Source organism: Melospiza georgiana, chromosome 11, assembly GCF_028018845.1.
Source record: "Melospiza georgiana isolate bMelGeo1 chromosome 11, bMelGeo1.pri, whole genome shotgun sequence".
Taxonomy (NCBI): Eukaryota; Metazoa; Chordata; class Aves; order Passeriformes; family Passerellidae; genus Melospiza; species Melospiza georgiana.
Window position 1 is genome coordinate 16,920,933 of NC_080440.1, and position 20,997 is coordinate 16,941,929.

At 50.0% G+C, this 20,997-nt stretch overlaps 1 protein-coding gene across 3 annotated transcripts in view; it reads right to left on the reverse strand.

Moving 5' to 3' along the window:
• Positions 1-1,972: 1,972 nt before the first annotated feature.
• RBM6 (RNA binding motif protein 6) overlaps positions 1,973-20,997 on the reverse strand; it is a 58,202-nt gene continuing 39,177 nt past the window's right edge. For 2 of the 3 annotated variants that reach the window (XM_058031702.1, XM_058031701.1), the window contains exons 7-23: positions 18,287-18,361; positions 16,673-16,733; positions 15,151-15,219; positions 13,829-14,080; positions 13,170-13,330; positions 12,219-12,316; positions 11,694-11,736; positions 11,049-11,109; positions 10,016-10,107; positions 9,176-9,328; positions 8,216-8,305; positions 7,444-7,533; positions 6,559-6,831; positions 5,934-6,008; positions 5,240-5,337; positions 3,903-4,014; positions 1,974-2,219 (exon numbers count right to left, since the gene is read on the reverse strand). In XM_058031702.1, the coding sequence (XP_057887685.1) occupies positions 2,094-2,219; positions 3,903-4,014; positions 5,240-5,337; positions 5,934-6,008; positions 6,559-6,831; positions 7,444-7,533; positions 8,216-8,305; positions 9,176-9,328; positions 10,016-10,107; positions 11,049-11,109; positions 11,694-11,736; positions 12,219-12,316; positions 13,170-13,330; positions 13,829-14,080; positions 15,151-15,219; positions 16,673-16,733; positions 18,287-18,361 (1,929 nt within the window). In that variant the 3' untranslated portion in view covers positions 1,974-2,093. Of the gene's footprint in view, positions 2,220-3,902; positions 4,015-5,239; positions 5,338-5,933; positions 6,009-6,558; positions 6,832-7,443; positions 7,534-8,215; positions 8,306-9,175; positions 9,329-10,015; positions 10,108-11,048; positions 11,110-11,693; positions 11,737-12,218; positions 12,317-13,169; positions 13,331-13,828; positions 14,081-15,150; positions 15,220-16,672; positions 16,734-18,286; positions 18,362-20,997 lie in introns of all 3 variants that reach the window. The other variant, XM_058031703.1, reaches the window with a different exon arrangement.

Below are 20,997 nucleotides of genomic sequence, written 5' to 3' on the forward strand. Positions count from 1 at the left end.
GAAATGGAATTTCCAGGAATTAAGTCAGTATCTATCCAGGGGACACCTTGATTTTCCAGAAAACCTCCTACAGTTCAGGTGTTCCCAAGCCACACACAGCCCATCCCCAGAAGTCCCACACCTGTGGGAATAACACTGGTTTGCTCTTATGACTCAAACAATATTCCTGATTTCCCATAAACATTTACTATGATCATCAACATAGTAGAAGCAAACCCACCAAGTATTTCTATGATTAATGCAAATAATGGGAGGTATATCCACCACCACAGACAGAAAAAGGATTTCTCTCTATTTGAGATGGATACATTCTGCAAGTAGGTATTTTTAATTACTTTTTTTCTCATTTTCACAGCAGTCTGTTCCTGCTCCTCTTCTGTTCCCGACTTAAGCCCTGGCAATGGGCCTGCAAGGAAAGTGTTGTGTTGCTTCTCCTTTCAGACATGCACATCACAGATTAGAAGCAAGCACACGACTAAGCCAAGGAACACACATTAGTTAGTGTGGTCCATCTGTCCAAGGGAAGCTGCTCTTACATTTATCTGCTTTATTATCTTCTAATTAATCACGTATTATCGGTGGTTAACATGCTCTCACCAAGATGCATGTACCCACTTAGCAAATTAATAAAATCAGCTAATGAGTTCCCACATTTGGCAGCTGTGAGGGCTCCCTCTGGGTGTCTTGGTGCTCTGTGGGTGCTCATTTTTGACACACCCAGGTGCACGACAGCCTGAGCTGCAGCTACCAGTCTGCACCCAGAATCCCCTTCCCTCCCTGACAATGCTGCCCCATCCCAGTCATACTTCTTCCCCCTTTGTGCATGGATAATTTCCAGACTTGACAGCACCACCTTGTTATGCCATCACCCTTTCTCCCTGTGTGGGAGTTCATCCCCAGGAGCCCATTACCTTCCTCACCATCCCTGACATGCCTGGGGCTCCCAGGAGGACTGAAGGCCCTCACCCCCACGTACTCACCAGCACCATGCACACTCCCACCAGCCCTGGGAGCAGCACCAGGGGCCACAATACTGCAAATGAGTCCACCACAGTCCTCTGGCACTGCCTGTGCCAGAGACAAGGAAACACAACTTGGACAGGTCTTCTGTTGCCTTTGGAAGTCGTCAGCTCTTTCAGGTGGCTCTTCACCTCCAAAACCTGCTGTCTTCAGCTTCCACATCTCCTGCTTTCCCTTCTTTGGAGTATTTGAAAGCAGTGTCAGGCCCTGCTCTCTGCCACGTGAACAGGAAGGTGGTGGTGGGCATGAGATCTGCTCCCACCAGCCACAGCCACTGGCATCATCCTCATCCCTGCAGGCCATACTCACCCCTGTCCCTGCTCTGCTCACACACTCAAACTTTCCTGTGCTTTGGTCAAACTGCTCCTGCTACAAATTCCTGACTCCACACCTCCCCATGGCAGGCCAGCAGCACTTCCCTGGCTTTTCCTCTGTTCCCCTGACCCCCTGGGCCACCATGGTGATATCCCCACGAGGGTCCCCACACAACAGTGCCACCAGATCCAGCCCACCCCACATGGAATGCCTAGACAACACCCAGCACTAATGAAGTGACCTTCAGCCATTAAGCTTCTGCTAATAATCGAACCCCACTGACCTCATCAGTTGCCAGGATGAATCCCACAGAGATCATTCCTGCTCCTGAATTCCTCCCAGGCCTTGGGCCATCTCCTGCTCCCAGCTCCCACCCTGACCCAGCAGTACATGGCACCAGGGGTATCTGTCCCTGAGATAACAGGGAACACTGCAGGACAGTGGCACCACTGGTAGGGTCTCCAAGCTACCAAACCTGTTCCAGTCCTACTGACACAGCAGCAACTCCCAGTGACCTCATCAGCAGAGAGCAAAACACAATGGGAACCTTTCAAAGCACCATGCTTTTAAAACACACCACTTCAGCCACAAGACAAGCACTGACAAATTTTCAGTTTTATTAAAAAAATTCTAGCAGCAAAACCTGTAACAATTCAAAAAACAACCAAAAAAAAAAAAAAGAAGACCAAACCTTCAAAAGAACATGACACAGAAAGAGATGGAGATGGAGAGAGACAGATGTGGGGTTGCTCCACCGTTCACTCCAGTTCCTTATAGCGGGCGAACATGACCCTCCGGACGGCGTCGCGGTACGTCTCGTTGGACTGCCTCTTGGGGGGCTTCCCTGGGGCCCCCAGCCCAGGGCCCTTCCTCCTGTTTTCTGCCTGCAAACAGACACAGCTTGTGTCAGTGATTCCTCCTCCCATAAATAAAAAGCTTCCCTGGGCTGCTCCAGGAGTGCTGAGTGCTCCCGTGTGGATCCGCGAGCGGAGGAAGAGCAAGCGCTCTGTGTTCCTCCTAAAGCTCTTTGGGAAAAACTACAGAGCTTTGTGGGCAACAAAGGCAGCCAGCAAATGCCCAGGGGGAATCAAACCCCAGGGATCAGCCATGGAGGAGCAGACAGAGGAGCGGGCAGCCAAGGTGGGTAGCCAAGGGTGGGCAGTGCCGGCAGCCACGGGCGAGCCAGGATTGAACACGAGCAAAGGAAAGCTCTGGGCTCCTGGGGAGCTGTTTGCAGTTTGCCTGCATTGGCACAAGCTCAGCTGTTCTCTCTAACAGAGCTCCCATGGGCACTGGTACCTCGCTCGGAATTTCAACCAGTTTTGAAGGACTGGCTTCTGCAGCCAGCAGCTGCATTATTCAGCAATACCTGCCTGGAGAGCAGGCCTGAGGAGAGCAGGCCTGAGGCTGGAATTTTCTCTGGCTTTTCAGTCCAACCTACCTGAATACCAGAGACCTCACCAGCTGGGCCAAGAGATCAGAGTTGTGTGGGGCTGGCATGGTCACATGGCTTTGCCCAGCATGACTTGGGAGTGAAAGGCAAGCACATTTCTTCTGGCCTTTCTATGAACTGTAGGAGGGCTGTGCTCTGCCATCAGCTCCCCATCCAGAGGGGGAGCCCTGATGGAAGCTCAGACCTGCCAGAGTGTGGCGCTGGAGCTGGCTCTGGGCACAGGGACCTCACCAGGAGGACTGAGCAGCAGCTGGGACCAGTTCCTGCTGTCTGCACTGAAGAGGGACTCTTGCCTCATGTATATGGGCTTAAGCAAACATGCGTCACAAAGCCGCAAATATTTGCTTTAATGATCTACTTGACTTCAGGCTGAACATCACCCTGTGAACCCTGCTCCAAGCTGCCTGTCCCTCAGCAGAGAGCTGTGGACACCACAGCACCTGGCCAGCCACAGACCTGCCACCAGAACACAGCATTGCTCGCGTGGCCCTGGGCAAGGCAGAGCAGACCCTGCCCCAGGCTGTGTCTCTGACAAACCCTCTGCAGCAAATAAAGGTCCACTGAGAGACCAGCCTGTCACACTAGGCAGGATCTACCTGACCCTGCCTGTCCCTGACATCCTTTGCCCATGGGCCTCTGCTCCTTGTCAGGTGCTGTATCTTGGTATTATCTTCTGATGTCCAGAGTCTGCAAGAGCCTCACAAGTGCTAAGCAGTGCAGACACAGAGCATCTTGGGCCCTGTGGCTTGGCTATGCTCACAGCTCCCCAGGGGAAGTTCACCTTTTTCCCCAGCTCACATCGCTGCAGAGAACTGAGCTGGTGACCAGTTCAAACCCCAGCCTGGCCTTGAGCAGGTACTAATGAGATGCTCACACCCTTCCTGCTCACTGTTACTCTATTTTCAACACCTCCAGATCCGTACAAATTCTAACCTTGTCCTACAGCCAACATACTTGCAGCCCCTCCCAGCCTGCAAAGTTCATCGGTGCACACATATTATTCCATCAAGCAGGTGCTGAGATTTGCAGCCTAACTTGAACTCCCTCCAGCTGTCCTGGGAAACATTATGGGCTGCAGGACAGTGATGTGCTCTGAAAGGCAGGGAAGACTCACCTCCACTGGTGATGCTGTGCCCTGCTGGTTGTGGCCAAAGCCCTTCTTCCACCCTGGAGACTGCACCATTCGGTTCCCTTTGTTGTTACTGTCAAGCCTTGGGTCATAGTCACTGCAAAAGAACCAGAAGCAATTGTCCAGTCTTGCAATGCTTCAAACACACACCAGGGATATTTAGCTTTGCTAATAGAACCTTCATTGACACTTCAGTCTCTCATGAGGGATATCCAAGTTTCTTGCCAGAAGCACACCGCCTAAGGAAACCATCAGGGCAGATTCTGTGTGCAGGGCTCACACACCTCTGAGTGCACAATTTCTTGTCCCACCTCAGGGGGAAATACACCAGGACACAGGAAATGAGCTCAGGCTTCAAAATATTTACAGTGTAAGCAAGCCAGGAGCCTTCTGTGCTTGTATTTCTTAATTAAAGTCTTAGCAATAGCATGAAAGCAAAGTCCAATCCCCGCTGCTCTGTTAGAGCTTTCCTTTCTCCCAGTGCTGTGGTCATGGAGCTCAACAGATGCAGTGTTGATTTGGACACTTTCTCCCACCTCATTACTCATCCAAGACCATTATCCAAAAGCCACAGTTCTGAAAACCTCTCAGCACAAAAGACTCTTCCTCCAGACAATTTCTACTTTCCGGCTGCTGGTGACACTACGCACAAACTGTTTTAGTTTATCCACAGCTATTCCAGGAAAACAGAGGGAAGAGAAGATGTGGATGTTTAAACTGCAAGACACAGAGGACAGGTCTCCTTCTGAGGTGCTGTGCCAGAAGAAACAGGCACATAAGCAGTTCCATGCTCAACACATGGCTGGCCGCTCCCCAGCCCACTGAACACGCGAGCTCACAGCAGGCAGGCCTGTCGGGAGCTTCACACAGCACGCACTCTCTTCCTCCACCTACTCCCAGCGAGATGGAAACAGCTCCCAGCGTTCCTCTGAGTCAGGGAACAGATGAAACACAGCTTTGCTCTTTCTTTCAATGGCTACATGCCAGGACAGGAGGGCAGCAAGTGCCTTAAGGACGAGGTGGATGGGAACAGGCTGTGTTCTATTCTCTGTGTCCAGCCAGACACACTCAGACCCACATCTCACCCCTCCAGCACCAGGCAGCTTTTCTCTGCCCTGCCCCAAACCATTGTTTACACCCCAGCCACACCCTGTGTCCTGCAGCACAACAGGCTCTCACTTTGAGGAGCTCTGTCTCAGCCTGTCTGGCTGTTACTTTGCAGACCTACCCCACTGGACAATTCCCAGCCTTGGTGTGCCAGCAGCACACACCCCATCCCAGCCTCAGCACCCCCAAAGAGATGCACCCAGAACAGCCCTTACCTCTCTGAGTCCCGCTCATATCTGAGTTGTTTCCTCTCTGGTGAATCCATCTGCTGGAATTTCTCTCTCCGGTCATTTCCTTTGTCTTTATGCCTCCCCTTCACAACAGAAAGGGTAAAGTAAATACAGGAGCTATGAAGGATCCAACACTGCAGGAGACTGCTCTGCACCCAGGTCTCATCTCATGCTCAGCTGGCGGGAAGGCTGTCCTGGGGACCCACAAACACTGAATGCTCACATCCCACATTCATTTGCTCTGTTCAGATGCCATCTGTTGGGCTGACCAGGGCTGCTGCAGCCTTGCAGCTACTGCACCAGGAGCAGCTCTGACCTTCCAAACATTGGACAGGTACAGCTCTCCTGTCCCTGGCCAGGCAGCAGCAGTCCATACACCTCATTAGTTTTAGATGGAAATCTGTGTCCCACTTAGTCCAGAGCTCAGTGCTGGCTTGCAGGACAACAAAACCACACTCAGACCCTTCTGTGAGGAGCGAGATCTGCTCTTAGAAGTCACAGAACTACCTACAGGTCCCTGTGCAGAATGAGCCCTCAGTTCACTTTTGGGAGGCATCTGATGCCTGGTGCCTGTGTGGATGCCTGCTGACACCTGGAACATAAGTGGAGGGTCCTCCTGGCACCACCACCCCCCAGTGCAGAAGCACAAGCAGCTGCGTGCCCACCACCACAGACGCACCTCACGCTCTCTCTTCTCCAAATATGCCAGTTCCTGCTCAGATCGTTTAATCTTCATGTGAATCTCCAGGTTTTGCTGGAAGGAGGAAGACAGAAGGCAGTGTCAAGCAGAGAACACAAGCTGTCAGGGTCATCTGCTCCACCCATAAGGAGCACAGGTAAAGCAGCATGCTCTTGTACCTGCACTGTACCAGGCACAGCAGCCTCTCTTGCAGCCCAGACCACCTGCTCCCCCACACAGGCCTGGAGCAGTAAGGAAGGCAACCAGTCCTATTTTAACCCATATACAGCTTGGCTTTCCCAAAAGCAAGAGCTCAAAGGCAGCACAGAACATCAGAACATGGGGGTGCACGTGCCAAGTTCCTACTGCTCTCACACTTGTGTGTGCCAGCACACCACTCTCCCCAAGGCTCAGCTATCTCACTACAGCTTACAAAGTCACACCTTGATGTTACAGCACTCCCATGGCAGGAACAAGCAGTTCACACAATGCTTTGAACAGAGCTTTGGGGGAACTTTGCCTGCTGCTGTGTCGATTTCAGCACAGCTCTTCCCACCTAGCCACTGCATTTTCCTTGCAGCTCACAAAGCCTCTGAGCCAACAGCAACCCCCAGCTTCCCCATACCTTGTGCAGGTTGGAAAGCTGCTGGTGCTTGATGAGCACCTCCTTGTTGGGAAACTGCCTCCTGCACAGCAGGCAGGCCAGCTTGTTCCAGTCGGTCAGTTTGTCGTCGCTGGCCTTGGCCTTCCGCGCCTGCTCCTCGCGCGGCGCCGGCGGGTGCACGGGAGGCGGCAGCCACTGAGCCTGGGACTGCTCCTCCTCTTCCTCCTCCTCCTCATTGTCACTGTCTCCTCCATACTCTCCCAGCAGTCCTATCAGAGGGTTCACCACCTTGGGCTGAGGGAAGTGGAGAGAAGTGTGACAATTTGTAGCATCAAGCCTGCCAGGCCAGCGGGGCTTTGCTTCCCCAGCCCATCTCCCCATGACTCCTGTCTCTGTTCCCAGCAGCACAGGCAGGGAACAGGGAGGAGCTGGCTGGCTTCTCTCCCATCTCACCACAGGATGGAAGCCCTTCTGCTCTCTAGACAGGCCTTGCTTTGGTGCCAGGCTTTTCCAACTTGCCACACACCTGAGAGCACAAGAAGCCAGGCGAGGCAGTGGCTGTTTGGCAGCAAGCTGCTGTCACTCACTTCCTCTAGAAATGGAGATCAGTGAGATTTGGCCTTCCTTAGCCTGGAGGTGGCTGGAAGAGTTTTCTGCCTTAGGATTGGCTGAGTGAAATCCTGCTTGAATGCAGGTAACAAATGTGCCCATGCTAGAAACCCACAAAGTCAGACTTACAAAAACAAACTGCCTTCAATCCCCAGCACTCCCTCCTCTGGCATGAGAGACATGAGAAACATCTCTGGCACCTCTGGCACTCACAGTTGCAGCCAGGCTGTGCTGAGCCTCCCTAGAACTGTATCCAGGCTCACACAGGTCAAAACACAATCCTGTGGAGATACTCACTGGGGCTGCACTCTCTTCCTTTTTCACAGAAGGAGGTAAAGGCTTTTTAAAGACATCTTCTGCAGAGAACTTCTCCTCTCCAGTCTCAGTCTGAAACAGTCAAGAACAGGTCTTGAGACTGCCATAGCATGGACTCAGAGCACACAACATGTAAGCACTCATTCAAACAGGCCCCCAGGGAAACCAGGTGGTTGGCAGAAATGAGTTGTGGTTCTAGTGGGAGAGATTCCCATTCTGGGGAATCCAGAGCTCCCCTGGAGCTATACTCATGATTTCAGAGACAGCTGCAGCAGCTCACCATGCTGTCCCAGCCCACCCCACTCTCATTCTCTGCTACACTGTGATGCTGACAGTGATCTCAGTTGTGCCTCATAGCAGTGAGGGAGCTGGGGCAGGGCCAGGTCACATTTGAGCAGCTCTGTGTGTGCACAAAGGACATGAAAACCACGTGCAAAGCCACCCCCACTGCCAGACAACACCGATTTTCTCTGCTGTGACTGTGGCACAACATATGGCCAGGCTCAGCCAGCATGGTGGGGTTTCCAGGATCCTCTTTATCCTGGACAGAGGGCACCAGAGACTGCAGCCAGCACTGCACAGGGTGAGCCTGTGATACTCAGCTGTGTGCTCAGCAGCACAAACAGTAGGCTGGGATGAAGCTTCACTTTCACACATTTTACAGAGAATTGGGCTGGAGCCCTGGACAGGCTCCAATTTAGTGGCTCATGAGTTACTCATACTTGACCAGGGAAGACAAGTGTTAACACCTTACCAGGCCTGTGCTCTCTTCCTTCTTCACAGAGGGAGGCAATGGCTTTTTGAAGACATCCTCTGTAAAGAATCTCTCCTCTCCAGCCTCATTCTGAAAAATCCAAGACTGGGCATTAGGCCAGTGATAACACAGGTGTCAGAGAGCACAGTGCAGCCAGGAAGCCACTCCTGAGCATCCATGGAAAACAGGCAAGTGGGAAAAATGATTTCTGCTGGAGATACTTTTACCCTCCATTCAGACAGGACCATGCTTCTCCTAGGTCAGTGTCCCTGAAAGCCACCATACCTGGTGACTCCTTGGCTGGCTTGTCACCAGCATCAGGGAGAGCTACAACCCAGGTGCCCAGTGCTGGTCATGCCACTGAGCACATTCAGACCAAGAAGCAAGGAAGAACACAAAGTTTCTGCACTGGTGGCTAAACCACTTCCAGCAACTCTCCTGGCATTCCTCAGGTCCTGTCAATATCACAGCCCTGGGTTCTGCTCAAACATCACTTTGGGCAGCTGCTCCCAACCAGCAGCTCCCACACTGGCATTTGCTGACTGGGAACAGCAGTGAAGGGCACTGTCCTGGGACTGGAGAGGGGCAGGAACTGCAGTTAGGGGAGAGCTGAGTATCCATCATCATCTGACTGGGTGTGTTTAAAGGTCTCTGTCAGTATTTTGTTGTCTATTACAACAGTTGGGTGCTTTCAGCAGCATGAGTGAAACATGTCTCAGTTACCTGGATGTGTCTGAATCCTTCATCACAAGGAAGGGATGAGAAGCCCTGGATTTAATTCAAGGAGAGAAAAAGTTCCAGAACTTATTCCCTGGCTGGACAATCACTATGTTCCTTTCCAGCTGCTGACCCCACTGTCTTCTCTCACTGTTCCTTCCTTTTGGAATCCTCTAATTACTCTCTACTTTCTAACCTCTTCCCTCAGCTTCCTGGTGTCAGGTCATGCCTGGAGCGAGTTACCTTAGCAGCAGTACTTTTCCCTTTGTCCTTTTTGTCCCTGTTGTCCCTGCAGTGTGGCTCCTTCCTGTCACTTGTCCACTCCTGGCTCCCGTGCCGCCGCCTCCTGCTCTCCGTCGGGGGTGGGGAGGGCTCCCGGTCTATTGTGACTTCCCTCTGAAAGAGGCATTTGGAGCAGGCTTAGCCCAGCCCCTGCAGCTTCTCACTGGGCTTCTCGTCCTCGCTGAGCTGGGGAGACCAGCACAGTAGGAAGGGACTGCAGAGGGCAAAGGCTTCAGAACTTTGCTGGGGGAAAAGCTGAGCACGGCCAGGTACCACAGCACTGCCCTGCTCTCCCACAGCATGGACATCCCCAGGATCATGAAAACAAGATTATATTCCCAGAAAATCTCTGATGATCGTTCTTTTTTTGCATCCTTACAGCTATTGCTGGCCAGGGTTGAGAAGCAAAGACACCACAGATGAAAACAGAGCTCTGCTGTCCATTCTTTCTTACAGACAGTCACATATCACATGTCTACAGCAAAATTCAGCTGCGATGCTCTGCCTGTAAGTCTGCTCAAGGAAAAGCAGACTAAAAACTCTCCAAAGTCAGAGCTTCAGAGGCCAGAGGCGGCTACAGCTGGATCAACACACAGCTAATGGGTTCCTAGCCTCTCATTAAGTTGATATTTTGCAACATGCATCCCTTTCACACAGGTCAGGAGACAGAGTGAAAAACACAAAGCTGCCTCTGTACTGCCCTACACTGGCTTGTCTTCAGGATGTGGCTCCAAAATTCCTCCAGAAAAGAGCAGTTTGTAAGAACATATTGCATGTAAAGCTTCCCTCCCACAGACTCACCTGAGTTCTGGGGTCATAGTATGTCCCAGCTATGGGATCATAGTAATTCCCAGTGTCAGGATCATAAATGTATGTGGACACATCTGATGGTGCTGAAAAGAGAGACAGGAGTTAGCACCACAGGCTTCCAAAAGCAGAACTTACCTTTTACAAAGACAAAAGCACAAACAAACATTACACTGGTGAAAGGATCAATAATGGGGAAGAATTCTTTTTTTCTCCTGGCAAGAGAGGTATGAGTATCTTCACATCCCTTGACCTACATAATCTTTTCTTTAAGGAGTAAGGGGGGGTGATAAGTTTTCACAATTCTGGTTAGGACTCTGGGAAAACTTCCATATCAAAACAAATTTACAGGAGCTGTGCTGAGATCACAAGACCACAACACTTGGTCATGAAATTCAGTAATTTCCCTAAGAATGGGGTAATGAGTATCTACATCCACCCACTCCTGTGAACAAGGAAAAGCTGTTCTCTCTCAATCCTGTTTAAAGTGATGACACCCCCCACATCCCTTCCACCCCACTGGTGCATGAAAGCTCCCAAGAAGAAAGGGGAGTGAACTATTTCTACAGGAAAAGCCAAAGGCCTTAAGGGTAGTAGGCCCATAATGTCAGGAATGCTTCTCATTTCCAAAGTGTCCTTTGACAGACCTCAGAAATGCTATATATAAATCACTAAAACAATCAGGAGTGCTCCTCCAGCTCCTGGCATTGCTGCATCAAATGTATTTTCTTCTGTCTTCTCTAGTAACTGCCAGGCTGATTTTATCCCATCAGTTTTCCACAACAAGGAAAAATAGGCAGCAAGTTTCCTTTATCTGCATGTAGTTTCGCACAGTGAGAATAGAGAGAAACACATCATCAGATAGGAAAATGTGACTAAACAAAGTTGGCAAAGGAACTCACAAGTGGGTGTAGCAAACAAACCTACTCTTAGCCTTTAAAAATATTTTTGGGCTGATTTCTACATGTCAGTGCCCTTTTAAGGAAGAAAAGTCTCCACAGTAGGAGTGAAGCAGAGTTTAACTTACACTGAGCTCTGGTGCGTCTCTGTGATTCGCCACCCCTCCTGTCTCTCATGCCCCTTCTGCCCTGGAGTAAGTGAACAACACAAACAGATCAGAGACTCCTTAACAAACATCAGATTGCTTCTCCTCCCTCTAAAAGGCCCAAAGTTCAGGAGAAGGGCTCATTTATCCATCCTAAACAGAGCACAAGCAGACAGTTTTTCATCTACAGAGCAGTGTCTGTAGATGTCAGCAGTGCCTGACACGGACACTGTCACAAAGCACGAGATCTCTGCTCAAGATGCTCATAGCAATCTGTGTGGAGGCCTTCACCCCATCCAGGATATGGGAAGAGTCCTGTAGTCCAGTAACAAACACTAAAGAGATCAGTCATCAGTGAAATCACTCTTTAAAGTGTGGCATCAAGTAACCCAGCCCAGAACTTCCTCCAGCAGCACTGACTTGCACTTCTATGCAATGATACTCAGTGTGAGGGGCAGAGCAGCACTGTGCACATTTGAGCATTATCACCCCATCTTCAAACGTGCTGAAACATGTTTTCTGCAGTATTTCAGCAGCCCAAAGAGAAAAAGCCTAACAGAGCCAAGCCCATCATCCCCCAGTGCTCCCTCCCTTTAAGCAACCTGCAGGGAAGCTGTGCAGACCTACCGGGCCATAGTAGGAATTGTCACCGTGCTCCCCATAGTCATTCCTGTTGAGATAAAGGTTGCAAGTTAATGGCAATTTGGTTTTACACTAACCGCAGTATATTCAAAATGATCAGCAGGACCAATAAAGGCAGAAAGACCATCTTTTCTGGCCACATGTTGGACTGTGTCCATCCCAGGAGACAGACTTGGCAAACCACTGTCTCCACAAGAAATATGACTCCACTCTGCTGTGTCTGCAAAGATGAACCTCTCCACATGTTTTTTAAAAAGCTGAACCCACTAATTCCTGCAGAACAGGATTTGATGGCTGGACAACAAGATGCATTATGATCACTAATCCCATTCTGCTCAATCACTGAAGCTTTTCAAGCTTCAATGCCTTCACTTCTCCAACATATTTTTTGGTTGTAGGAACATCTGTGCTAATTCCCATGCCAAACTTTAAGCACCTGCTCTGACAGCAAAGTTCCAGCCTCACTGTACAGCACATAAAGGACAACTCCACTGCCTCATCTGTCAGTACCTTCTCCTCCCTGTAGCAAGATTCACTTCCAACGTACGCCCATCAATGCAGATGGGGGGATCCAGGTTCTGCAGGATCTTCAGCAACCTCAGCGCCTCCTGAAAAAGGAAAAAGAATGTCCCTTTCCATGAGAAGGAAACAGCACATTTTACACATCCAGTCTGCCAGAAAGGAATGTTTTGTGCTCAGTAGGACAAGAAACACAACAGTAAATATTAGTCTAAGTGTCAGTGAAGGGTATTTAGGATGTGACAAAAGGGATAAATGCAATGTGAGGTTCTCTGCTTGTCCTATGACCACTTACAGCAGCCAGCTGGGGACAGCATTCTCCTAGGGCTGCCAGGCAGTGCAGCACTGTGACTGCTGCTGTCCCGAAGTGTTTTGGTAAACAGTCTCTGGACCAACATCAAAGAACAGCTGTGGAGTCTGGGAGCCACCCAGACAGAGAAAATATGAACCCTCCAACATGGGAGGGTCTGTTAATTGAGATTCTTGCCTTCTACAAACAAATTGGATTCAAGTTCTCTGCAAACCAAATACCTATGCAAGAAGTGTTCAAGTTTAGAGTGTCTTAAAAGAAACATACTGAGGTGAGAAACTTAATCAGTGTCACAGATTGTGACAACAATCGATCTTTGACTCCTAAAACCAGAGAACAACAGCTGGACCAGCTGAGAAGAAAAGGGAGGAAAAGCCCCTTTTTTACTTCTACAGGAAAAGCCAAAGGCCTTAAGGGTAGTAGGCCCATAATGTCAGGAATGCTTCTCCTTTCCAAAGTGTCCTTTGACAGACCTCAGTCAGTCAAATTCTTGTACCTGGTCAGACAAGCAGAAGAAAGGACTCACTCCAGCACAGCAGCCTCACAAGTACAGAGCTCTCTTGCATTTCTGTGGTTTCCTTACCTCTACAGATACCAACAGAGGGAGCAGGTGAAAGCAGGAAGGTACTTACAGCATGAGATTCCAGCTCGATGAAGCCGTAGGTCTGCCCCATGCGCCCGGCCTTGTTCTTCATGATGCGCACGCTGGACGTGGAGAGCCGCACGTAGGGGGCCAGGAGCCCCACGATCAGCTCGGGGGGCGTGAACCGAGTGATGCGCTTCAGCATGATGGCTGACACACAGCCAGGGACGTGGCCCAGGGAGAAAATCAGGGGAAAAAAGATAGTTTAGAACCAAGTTTACTGTGACTAAACCACTCAAAGCAAGAGCACGGCTCCTTGCAGCTGAGTCTCAAAGCCATTGTTTTTTTTCTGTCCACTTTGCAAGATGCTCCAGTTACCTTCTCCAATTGCTAACCTTTCCTTCCCAGAACAGAGAGGAGAAAGTGGCCCCTTCTCAGAGCTCAGCCCAGGGTAACTGCTGGCCCAAAAGGCTTTTGAAGCTGTGCTAAGTTAACTGTACCACCCTAAGACAGCTCAGCCTGAATGAATTTTCCTAAAGGCAATTTGTCAGCACCTTTGGAGCTGGACAGCCCTCCATTACTCTCTGCCACAGATTTGCACAACACAGAAATAGCCTACAGAAGTTTTAGTGAAATGCTGCCCTTTCTGCAGACAACCTCATGGAGTGCAAGCAAGAGGAATCCAAAACTAGTCTTTGAGTCACTCACTTCTGCTTCCTCCACCATCTGGTGGCGTGGCTTCCTCTGTTTCCCTCTGAGAGGGCGGCTCCTGGTGCCGGTCCATGTCCCTTCTCTTCTCCTGTGAGGGCCGACGCTCTCTCCCTTCATCTCTCTTCCTTGGCTCCTGTTCCTGAGGCTGACATTCCTGCTGTGGAGCAGGAACTGAGGGCTGGAGAGGCTGCTTTGGAGATCCTGGTTGACCTGACAATTCTTGCTCAGGTGTTTCAAGCTCTGTCTCTGCTATTAGAGAGGAGAAATGAACTGGTTTCACATAAGAATGTTTCAGCAGGTATTTTTTTTATCCTACTTTCTGGCCCTTGCAGATAAAAAGACAAGCTGTACTGTCTGTTGCATACCCACTGTTTTAACATTTGGCAGACACAAGGCTTGTTCAAGTGCCACCACTCTTCCATTGCCTTGTTTTGTGTTGGGCTGCTTTATGGGACTTTTCTAGTCAGAGACAAGAGGCTTTTGGCCTCCTTTTAGTATTGGCTCTTGCCTGAACAAACGAGAATCAGGGATGGATTTAGACATTCCTTCTACATCCGGGACAACCCTGATGGCAGTGATATCCTTACTATCCATGATGTACTCCTGATCATCCACAACCAAGCAATATCAACTAGCAACTGTCACCCTGTTTATATGCTAGAGGAAAACTGGGTTCAGAACCCCCTGAGACCACTGAGTGAAACACATCCATAATACAGTCACAGATTTTATCAGGTGCCTACTGACCACAGCTGAGGCAGAAACAATATGGGAACACCCTGCCCCCCGAGTCTATACCATTCAGAGAACATAATCCCAACTAGTTTCTGCACTTGAAGGCCCCTGGATAGCCTGGCTTCACTGCAAAAGAGATCTCTACCTGAGCTTCTAACGCTGCTGGAAAGGGAAGCCAGATCTGTGAGGCTGCAAAGGCGGATACCACCAGCCCAGCACCTGCTGCTGAAGCCTCTTCCCACAAAGAGAAGCAAATGAGGGTGCAAGACATGGCACAGTGAAGCTTCCCTCTTTAATGTCCCTGAGAGTCAGTCCTTGCTCTCCTTCTGTTTGGGCAGTGGGCGGCATGGCAGAACACACAACTGTTGGGAAAGCTGCACAGTGCCTTGCTTGGCTGCCAGCACAGCTCACCTTGGACAGGCTTGTACTCATTTGTCTGCAGTTTGTAGAGTGCAGAGTTTTGGCTACAGAACCTCATGGAAAATTTGCACATGAAACCAGTTTGCACCTGCAGCTGTGAAAACTGCCTGTGCAAATCACACAGACACGAGCAGAACCCTAGAGATGGGAAGGGCAACTCTTACTGAATTCTTGCTCAGCCGACGTGTCCTCTCCCTCAGCACCACCTCTGGACTCTGGGCCTGCTCTGCTCCCTGTAAGAGAGGCACACTTCAGTCCACTTCACACCCATCAGTCACAAAGCATGCCAGAACTCATACAAAGCTGCAGTAACCACTGCAAATGCTTGAGACTTGCTTTGTTTCACCCAGTCATAGAGAGGTTATCTTATTGCACCCTTTCCCAAGAAAAGCAGGCCAGTAGGAAGCATTCACCACAATCTGTCTTCACAGCAGGTTAAAGGCTCTGTTTAATTTGCTCCTGGGCAGTTTCATTACAACCCACAGCTACGGCGGGCCAGCTGTGTGAATTTTGCCTTCTCAACACTGATGGAGGAGCCACAGAGCATGGAAAACACAACCACAGGGACAGGGCTTCAGTAAACAGAGATCTGTGCATCAGCAATGGATGTACTGCCCTTCTACCTGAGACAGGAGTGCAATTCATGGAAGTCTGCTCAAGGATAAGAGTCAAGGCTTACACAGTGGCTGGAATGGCAGGCAGTGCCAGAGGAGGGTGGAAGACTCACTCGTGGCACTGCAGCCCCTGGCATTGCACCCAGGGATGGAGAAGGTGGGCACAGCCATCATTCCAAAGAAATCAGGTCCTCACAGAAGTGTGTTTTGGCTCTTGTGCCCTCCCACCCCAGAAATCAGAGGTGTTGGGTGGGGTGAGGAGAAGCTCCTGGAGAACTCCTATCACACATTTTTTACAGAGAGCAAGGTGAGTTCAGCAGCTCCAATCCTGGATTCACCTCTTATCTCCTCTCCCAAGAAAGAGTGATAGGACAAATGGAAAGAGTCTCAAGTTGCCCTGGGAGAGGTTTAGATTAGATATCAGGGAAAACTTCTAGACCAAAAGGGTGGTCTAAGCACTGGAACAGGTTACCCTGGGAAGTGGTAGAATTACCATCTCTGGAGGTGTTCAAAAAATGTGTAGGTGTGGTGCTTAGAGACATGGGTTAGTGGAGGACTTGGCAATGATGGGTTAATGGTTGGACTTGATTCCAGAGTCTTTCCAAACTTAATGACTCCATGATTCTGTGATCCTAATCTGCAAGTCCCAAAAGTGAGGCAAATCTGAATCTCTGAGTAACACTAAAACCATCTGCATCTCCCAAGGAAGGTGGGTTGAGGGGAAGCCATGTCACCTACAGAGAGCAGTACCAGCTCACAGTGCCAGAGGACACAACTATAACTCCCTGGATCAAAGGACAATACCAGACAGTAGGAGGGAAAGGCTGTGGGCAGTAAAACACCCCTCCACCAAACCTCACAGCAGCAGAGAACCTGACAGCAACCCACTGCATGTAACATCTTTGGTGTGGACAGGCAAAAAGGGTCTAAATGAAGCAAAACTAACAATCCTCCCACACAGTGCTCAGCTAGTCCACCAACAGGGATGCCATGGGAAACCAGAAGAGAAACTTACTTGTCAGGTTAGATGAAACTTTTAACTGACCAGGCTCAGGGGAGCAGATATACTCACCATCTCTTGGGAGCTTGCAATAGGAACAGGAAGATCTGTAGCCCACAGTACACACCTTACACTGCAATGGAAGATGGACAGCATGAGGAAGTCGTGTTTTGAAGGCAGTGGGTACAACCTGCTCCAGAATTCCAGACTCTGCAGCGTGCTTTCAGAAAGTAACAGCCATGAAAAGTTACAGTGATGGGGAATGGCAGCAGGGGCCTTTGCTGGAATTGTGGGTACATGCTCATATGACTCACAGCTGGGTTTGCCTTGGGAACAGGGCTTTCACACAACTATGGAGCACACATTTATTCACTAGTCCTTGAGATGGAACTCTTCCTCCTCCCAAGTGATGCTGGATCAAAAGCTCCCTGCTAGGCACAATGTTGATTCAAAGGGTCCAAAGTTACCTTGGCATTCTCTAACCTGAATTCACCCCTCAAGCAGTGCTGAAGTCTTTATCTGAGCTGTAGACACTGATGTAATTTGGAGAGTTCATAATGAGGTGTCTGCTAACCAAGAAGCAGAGCTGTACAGGCTTGGATGGTTATCCCACCTGGAGCCCCGTGGGGAGAGCCAATTGCCCCATTTTCACAGCTCTCACCAAACACAGCACCCCCGACTTCCTCAAATGTATTGCTACTGTTTCATAACAATTTCTTCCTATGACTGAAGCCTTGTGGATGCTCTGGGGCACAAGAAAGCTCCTTCAGGCCATGGCTACACACAGCAACAGTGGGGACATACAGTGCAGCCACCTCAGTGCACTGAGAGCTGTTTGAAACCACTGCTTGAAACTTGTGTCTCCACCTCCAGAGCACTGCAAGCAGAGCTGAGGCACAGAGCAACAGCTCTGCTTGCAGCTGAGTGCATCCATTCAGCTGGATGAGGGTCTCTGTAGCCCAGGGTGACCCAGTGGACAAGGTGGGACTCTAACTAGAACCAACCCATTCAAGTCCTGCTGCAAACTCTCAGCCTGTAGTCAGTGGGAATGCAGGCAATAATCCTGTCCTTTCTCCTGCAATCACCTCCAGCCTGCTGCAGCCACAAGTTCCTGTACTGGGAGAACCTTGGGAAGGGCATAGGAATAAACTGACCCTTGGGCAATGGTGCCTTCCCAAAAATGGACCAGTTCCAGCATGAACTAGACTTGGCTCATGCTGCCTAGACTTGGATCCATTTCCCTGCTTCCTTCCCTGCTGCACTTACCACAGCCACAGCTAGACCACAGGTTCCTGTGTGAGGCACAGGGGTGGTTACACACATGAACCAGAGCAAAGCCTGTTCCATTCTGGTTGGCAGAATCACTGTCTCATTGTGGTTTTTAAGGAGAAAGGATCCACACGCTATTTTCCCTGCATTTTAAAAAGGAACCACTGCATGGGGACAAAGCTGCTCTGTGCATAAAAAATCTAAATCTGGCTACCTGTACCACACCCATATGCATGCACAGGTGAGACCTAAAACAAGGTAGGCAAAAACACAGTTTAGAAAGGGCAACAGCTTCAGGGCAGGTATTAATTACTCTGAGGGACTTGGGCCACCGAGCAAATATCCAAACTCCTCTGAGCTGCCACTGCCAGGAGTGCCAGCAGGGGAAGCAGAAGGCAGCTCTGAGCACATACTTACACGTTTGCAGCGCCAGAACTCTGGGCAGGGAGTGTATTCAAGGGTCACTTCCTTGCCACCGATGGTAAGAGTTCCCTGTTGAGACAAGGGGGTCAATGACCAACGTGCCCAGCACACACAGGTTACTCAGAGGCAAAGAAAGGGGTGAAAGCTCTGGTTCCTAAAGGCTTTGCAAGTGAAACAGGGTGAAAGGGGGAGAAAGTCTCCCAGTTCAGTTAGCTGGAGCTTTGCCATGAAGTGGGAGGGAAACAGCCTGTGCCCTGCTCTAGCATGGAGCTACAAGGCTGTGGTAGCTAGCTCCAGAGGAGGCAGGCAGGAGAGGTCTTGCCACCTCCCAGGAAGAGCAGAGACAAGGAACTAGAGTGGGAAACTGCTGTAAGCTGCTTTAGTCCAGGTGCTGGCAAGGGGCAGCTGGACAGACTCCCTCATGCCAGCCACCACCAGGTTGGCCTCAAGGCAGCTACTCGAGGAGCAATGTGTGGAAAAATCCTCTCAGGTGAGAGAATTTTCATACTTGGGTTAGTCTTCATGCCAGTCATGAACCCATGGCTTTTCTTCAGAGAAATACAGCAGAAATGTGCTGCTGGCCCTCAGTCAGCAGAGCCAGTGCCCTGCAGCCAGCCCTTCCCTGCTGAGGCTGGCCTCGAGCACCTGAGCAGCAGCACCTAAGGGCCTCCACTGCCCACAGATACACTGCTTCCAGATCCTCAAGTGGTGCTTTGGAGATGTGCCAACACACCCACAAGCTCTGCTGAAATACAGATAAAATGGGTCAGAGGTACAGGTTCCCTGGCTCCTGCCTGGAGCAGCAATGATTGCTGGTGGCTCCCATCTGCCAGGGACAACAGGCCATGCCTGGGCACACAGGATGCAGGCAGGCCAAGTCACAGATGCACACAGCCAGGAGACATCTCCTGCCACTGGAGGCACCGCCAGACCACACAGCCTGGACTTCCCAGTACCACAGTTTGAGACTCAGCATCAACAGAGACCCAGACCCAGTCTCCCAAGTCCCAGGAGAGCAGCTGCCTGACACACAGACAGATGCCAGGGAGCTGTACACAGTCCCAGCCTGTTTTGGGGACCTCTGCTGAGTCAGAAGCTTCCCAGGTACTCTGACCCAGGAGCCTCACCATGCAAAAACCCCCAGTGCAAACCATGAGCATGAGAAAACAAGTTCCCAGAGTTATTATTCAGAAGTCATGATACACCCATGCATAAACTGCTCTGCAGAACGTGAGGGAGATGCTGGGGAATATGCAAAGTGGGAGTGAGGAGTTCATAGAAGGGAATCACTGAGTGGCAGTACAACAATCCTTTAACTCCTACGAAAGAACACGGCAGGGTTCCACCACCTCCCCTCTTCACCTCCTGCCTTTTATGAACCAAAGCCATCCTTTCCTACCAGGCCTATGTTGAACACTTTGAGGGGTTCCTTTCTGCCACCCAGCTGCTTTCCAACATGGATCTGCCTTTGCCTGACAGAAAGCTGAGCCATTCCCATACCTTGCCGAAGTCTGGTGTGTGCACTCAGAGCACCCTGCTGCATCTTTGGAGAACCTGCTCAGGGCCTATTCACAGCAGGGAGCATTGCTCACTTCACCTGTTTATAAGAGGCTTTGCACCCTCTTTAAGGCATGTCAGGAAAGACAAATGAGAAAGGGAAGTGGATATCAAGGCTGTCCCAATGGAACTGTTGGCCCCTGAGACAGAAGTGCTCCCTCTCCCAAGCAGGGTACCCACCACATCCCAGCACACACTCAAGAGATGGGCAGTGCCAGGAGCAGGCTAGAAATGCCCATGGGTGCCTCAGGGCACACTGAGCAGAGGCAGGAGGAGAAGGCAGGGTGCACATCCTCATGAGCCCAGGGAAGTCCTGGGGAACAGCAGCCTCTCACCAGGCAGCTGCAGCCCTGCCTAGGAGCTCAGGAAACCAAAAACTCGATTAGAGCACATCTCCTCTGGCAGGGGCAATGCATCACAGAGCTTCATCCTTCTCCCAGCCACTGAGGACAAACCTTGCCAGAAAGCCTTAAGATTATTTTTGGTTTTATGGAAAATGGTATTTAAGTGCATGTTGTGCTGGTGGTGCTGGTCCCTTCCGCAAATTCCATTTTGGGAGGCTGCAGAAAGTGTCTCTTGCATAATTACTCCCTGATTTCCCTAACACCCTGCTGATTGCCTGCTCACTTTTTCAGCAAGCTCTCTCTTACTGATTTCTTCTTGATAAAGTAATTTTCAAGGTTGCAATCATCATTTAACTCTCCAAAATGAGTCTTTCGCTTAGGACACACATTGTCAGGATTTAGTGGCTTTGAATTCCTCATTCTCCCATTTTGTTACTAGATTCCATCACAAATATTTTCAGAACCTTTATTTTCTCTAGTGCCTGTCTCTGCTTAACTCTTCTTCATCTAGATCTTTTACTGTGCAAAAATTTTTGGATACTACTCTAAATTTCAGTCCAATTGAGCAGATTTCAATTGAGCAAATCTTGGTGAAATGACAAAGATTTTCTGAAAATTTCAGGGAATAGTGCTGGGGAGGGGGAAGAAGGGCAAGCTTAAAGTATGCCACATATTGTGTCTGGCACCATATTTCTTCCAAATTCAGGCACTTTATCCTGGACTTTTTCACCAACCTGCACTATGTCTGTTAATTCCTCTGTATTTTTAATAACCTGTACTTTGGAGCAGCTTGGCTTTTTCTAA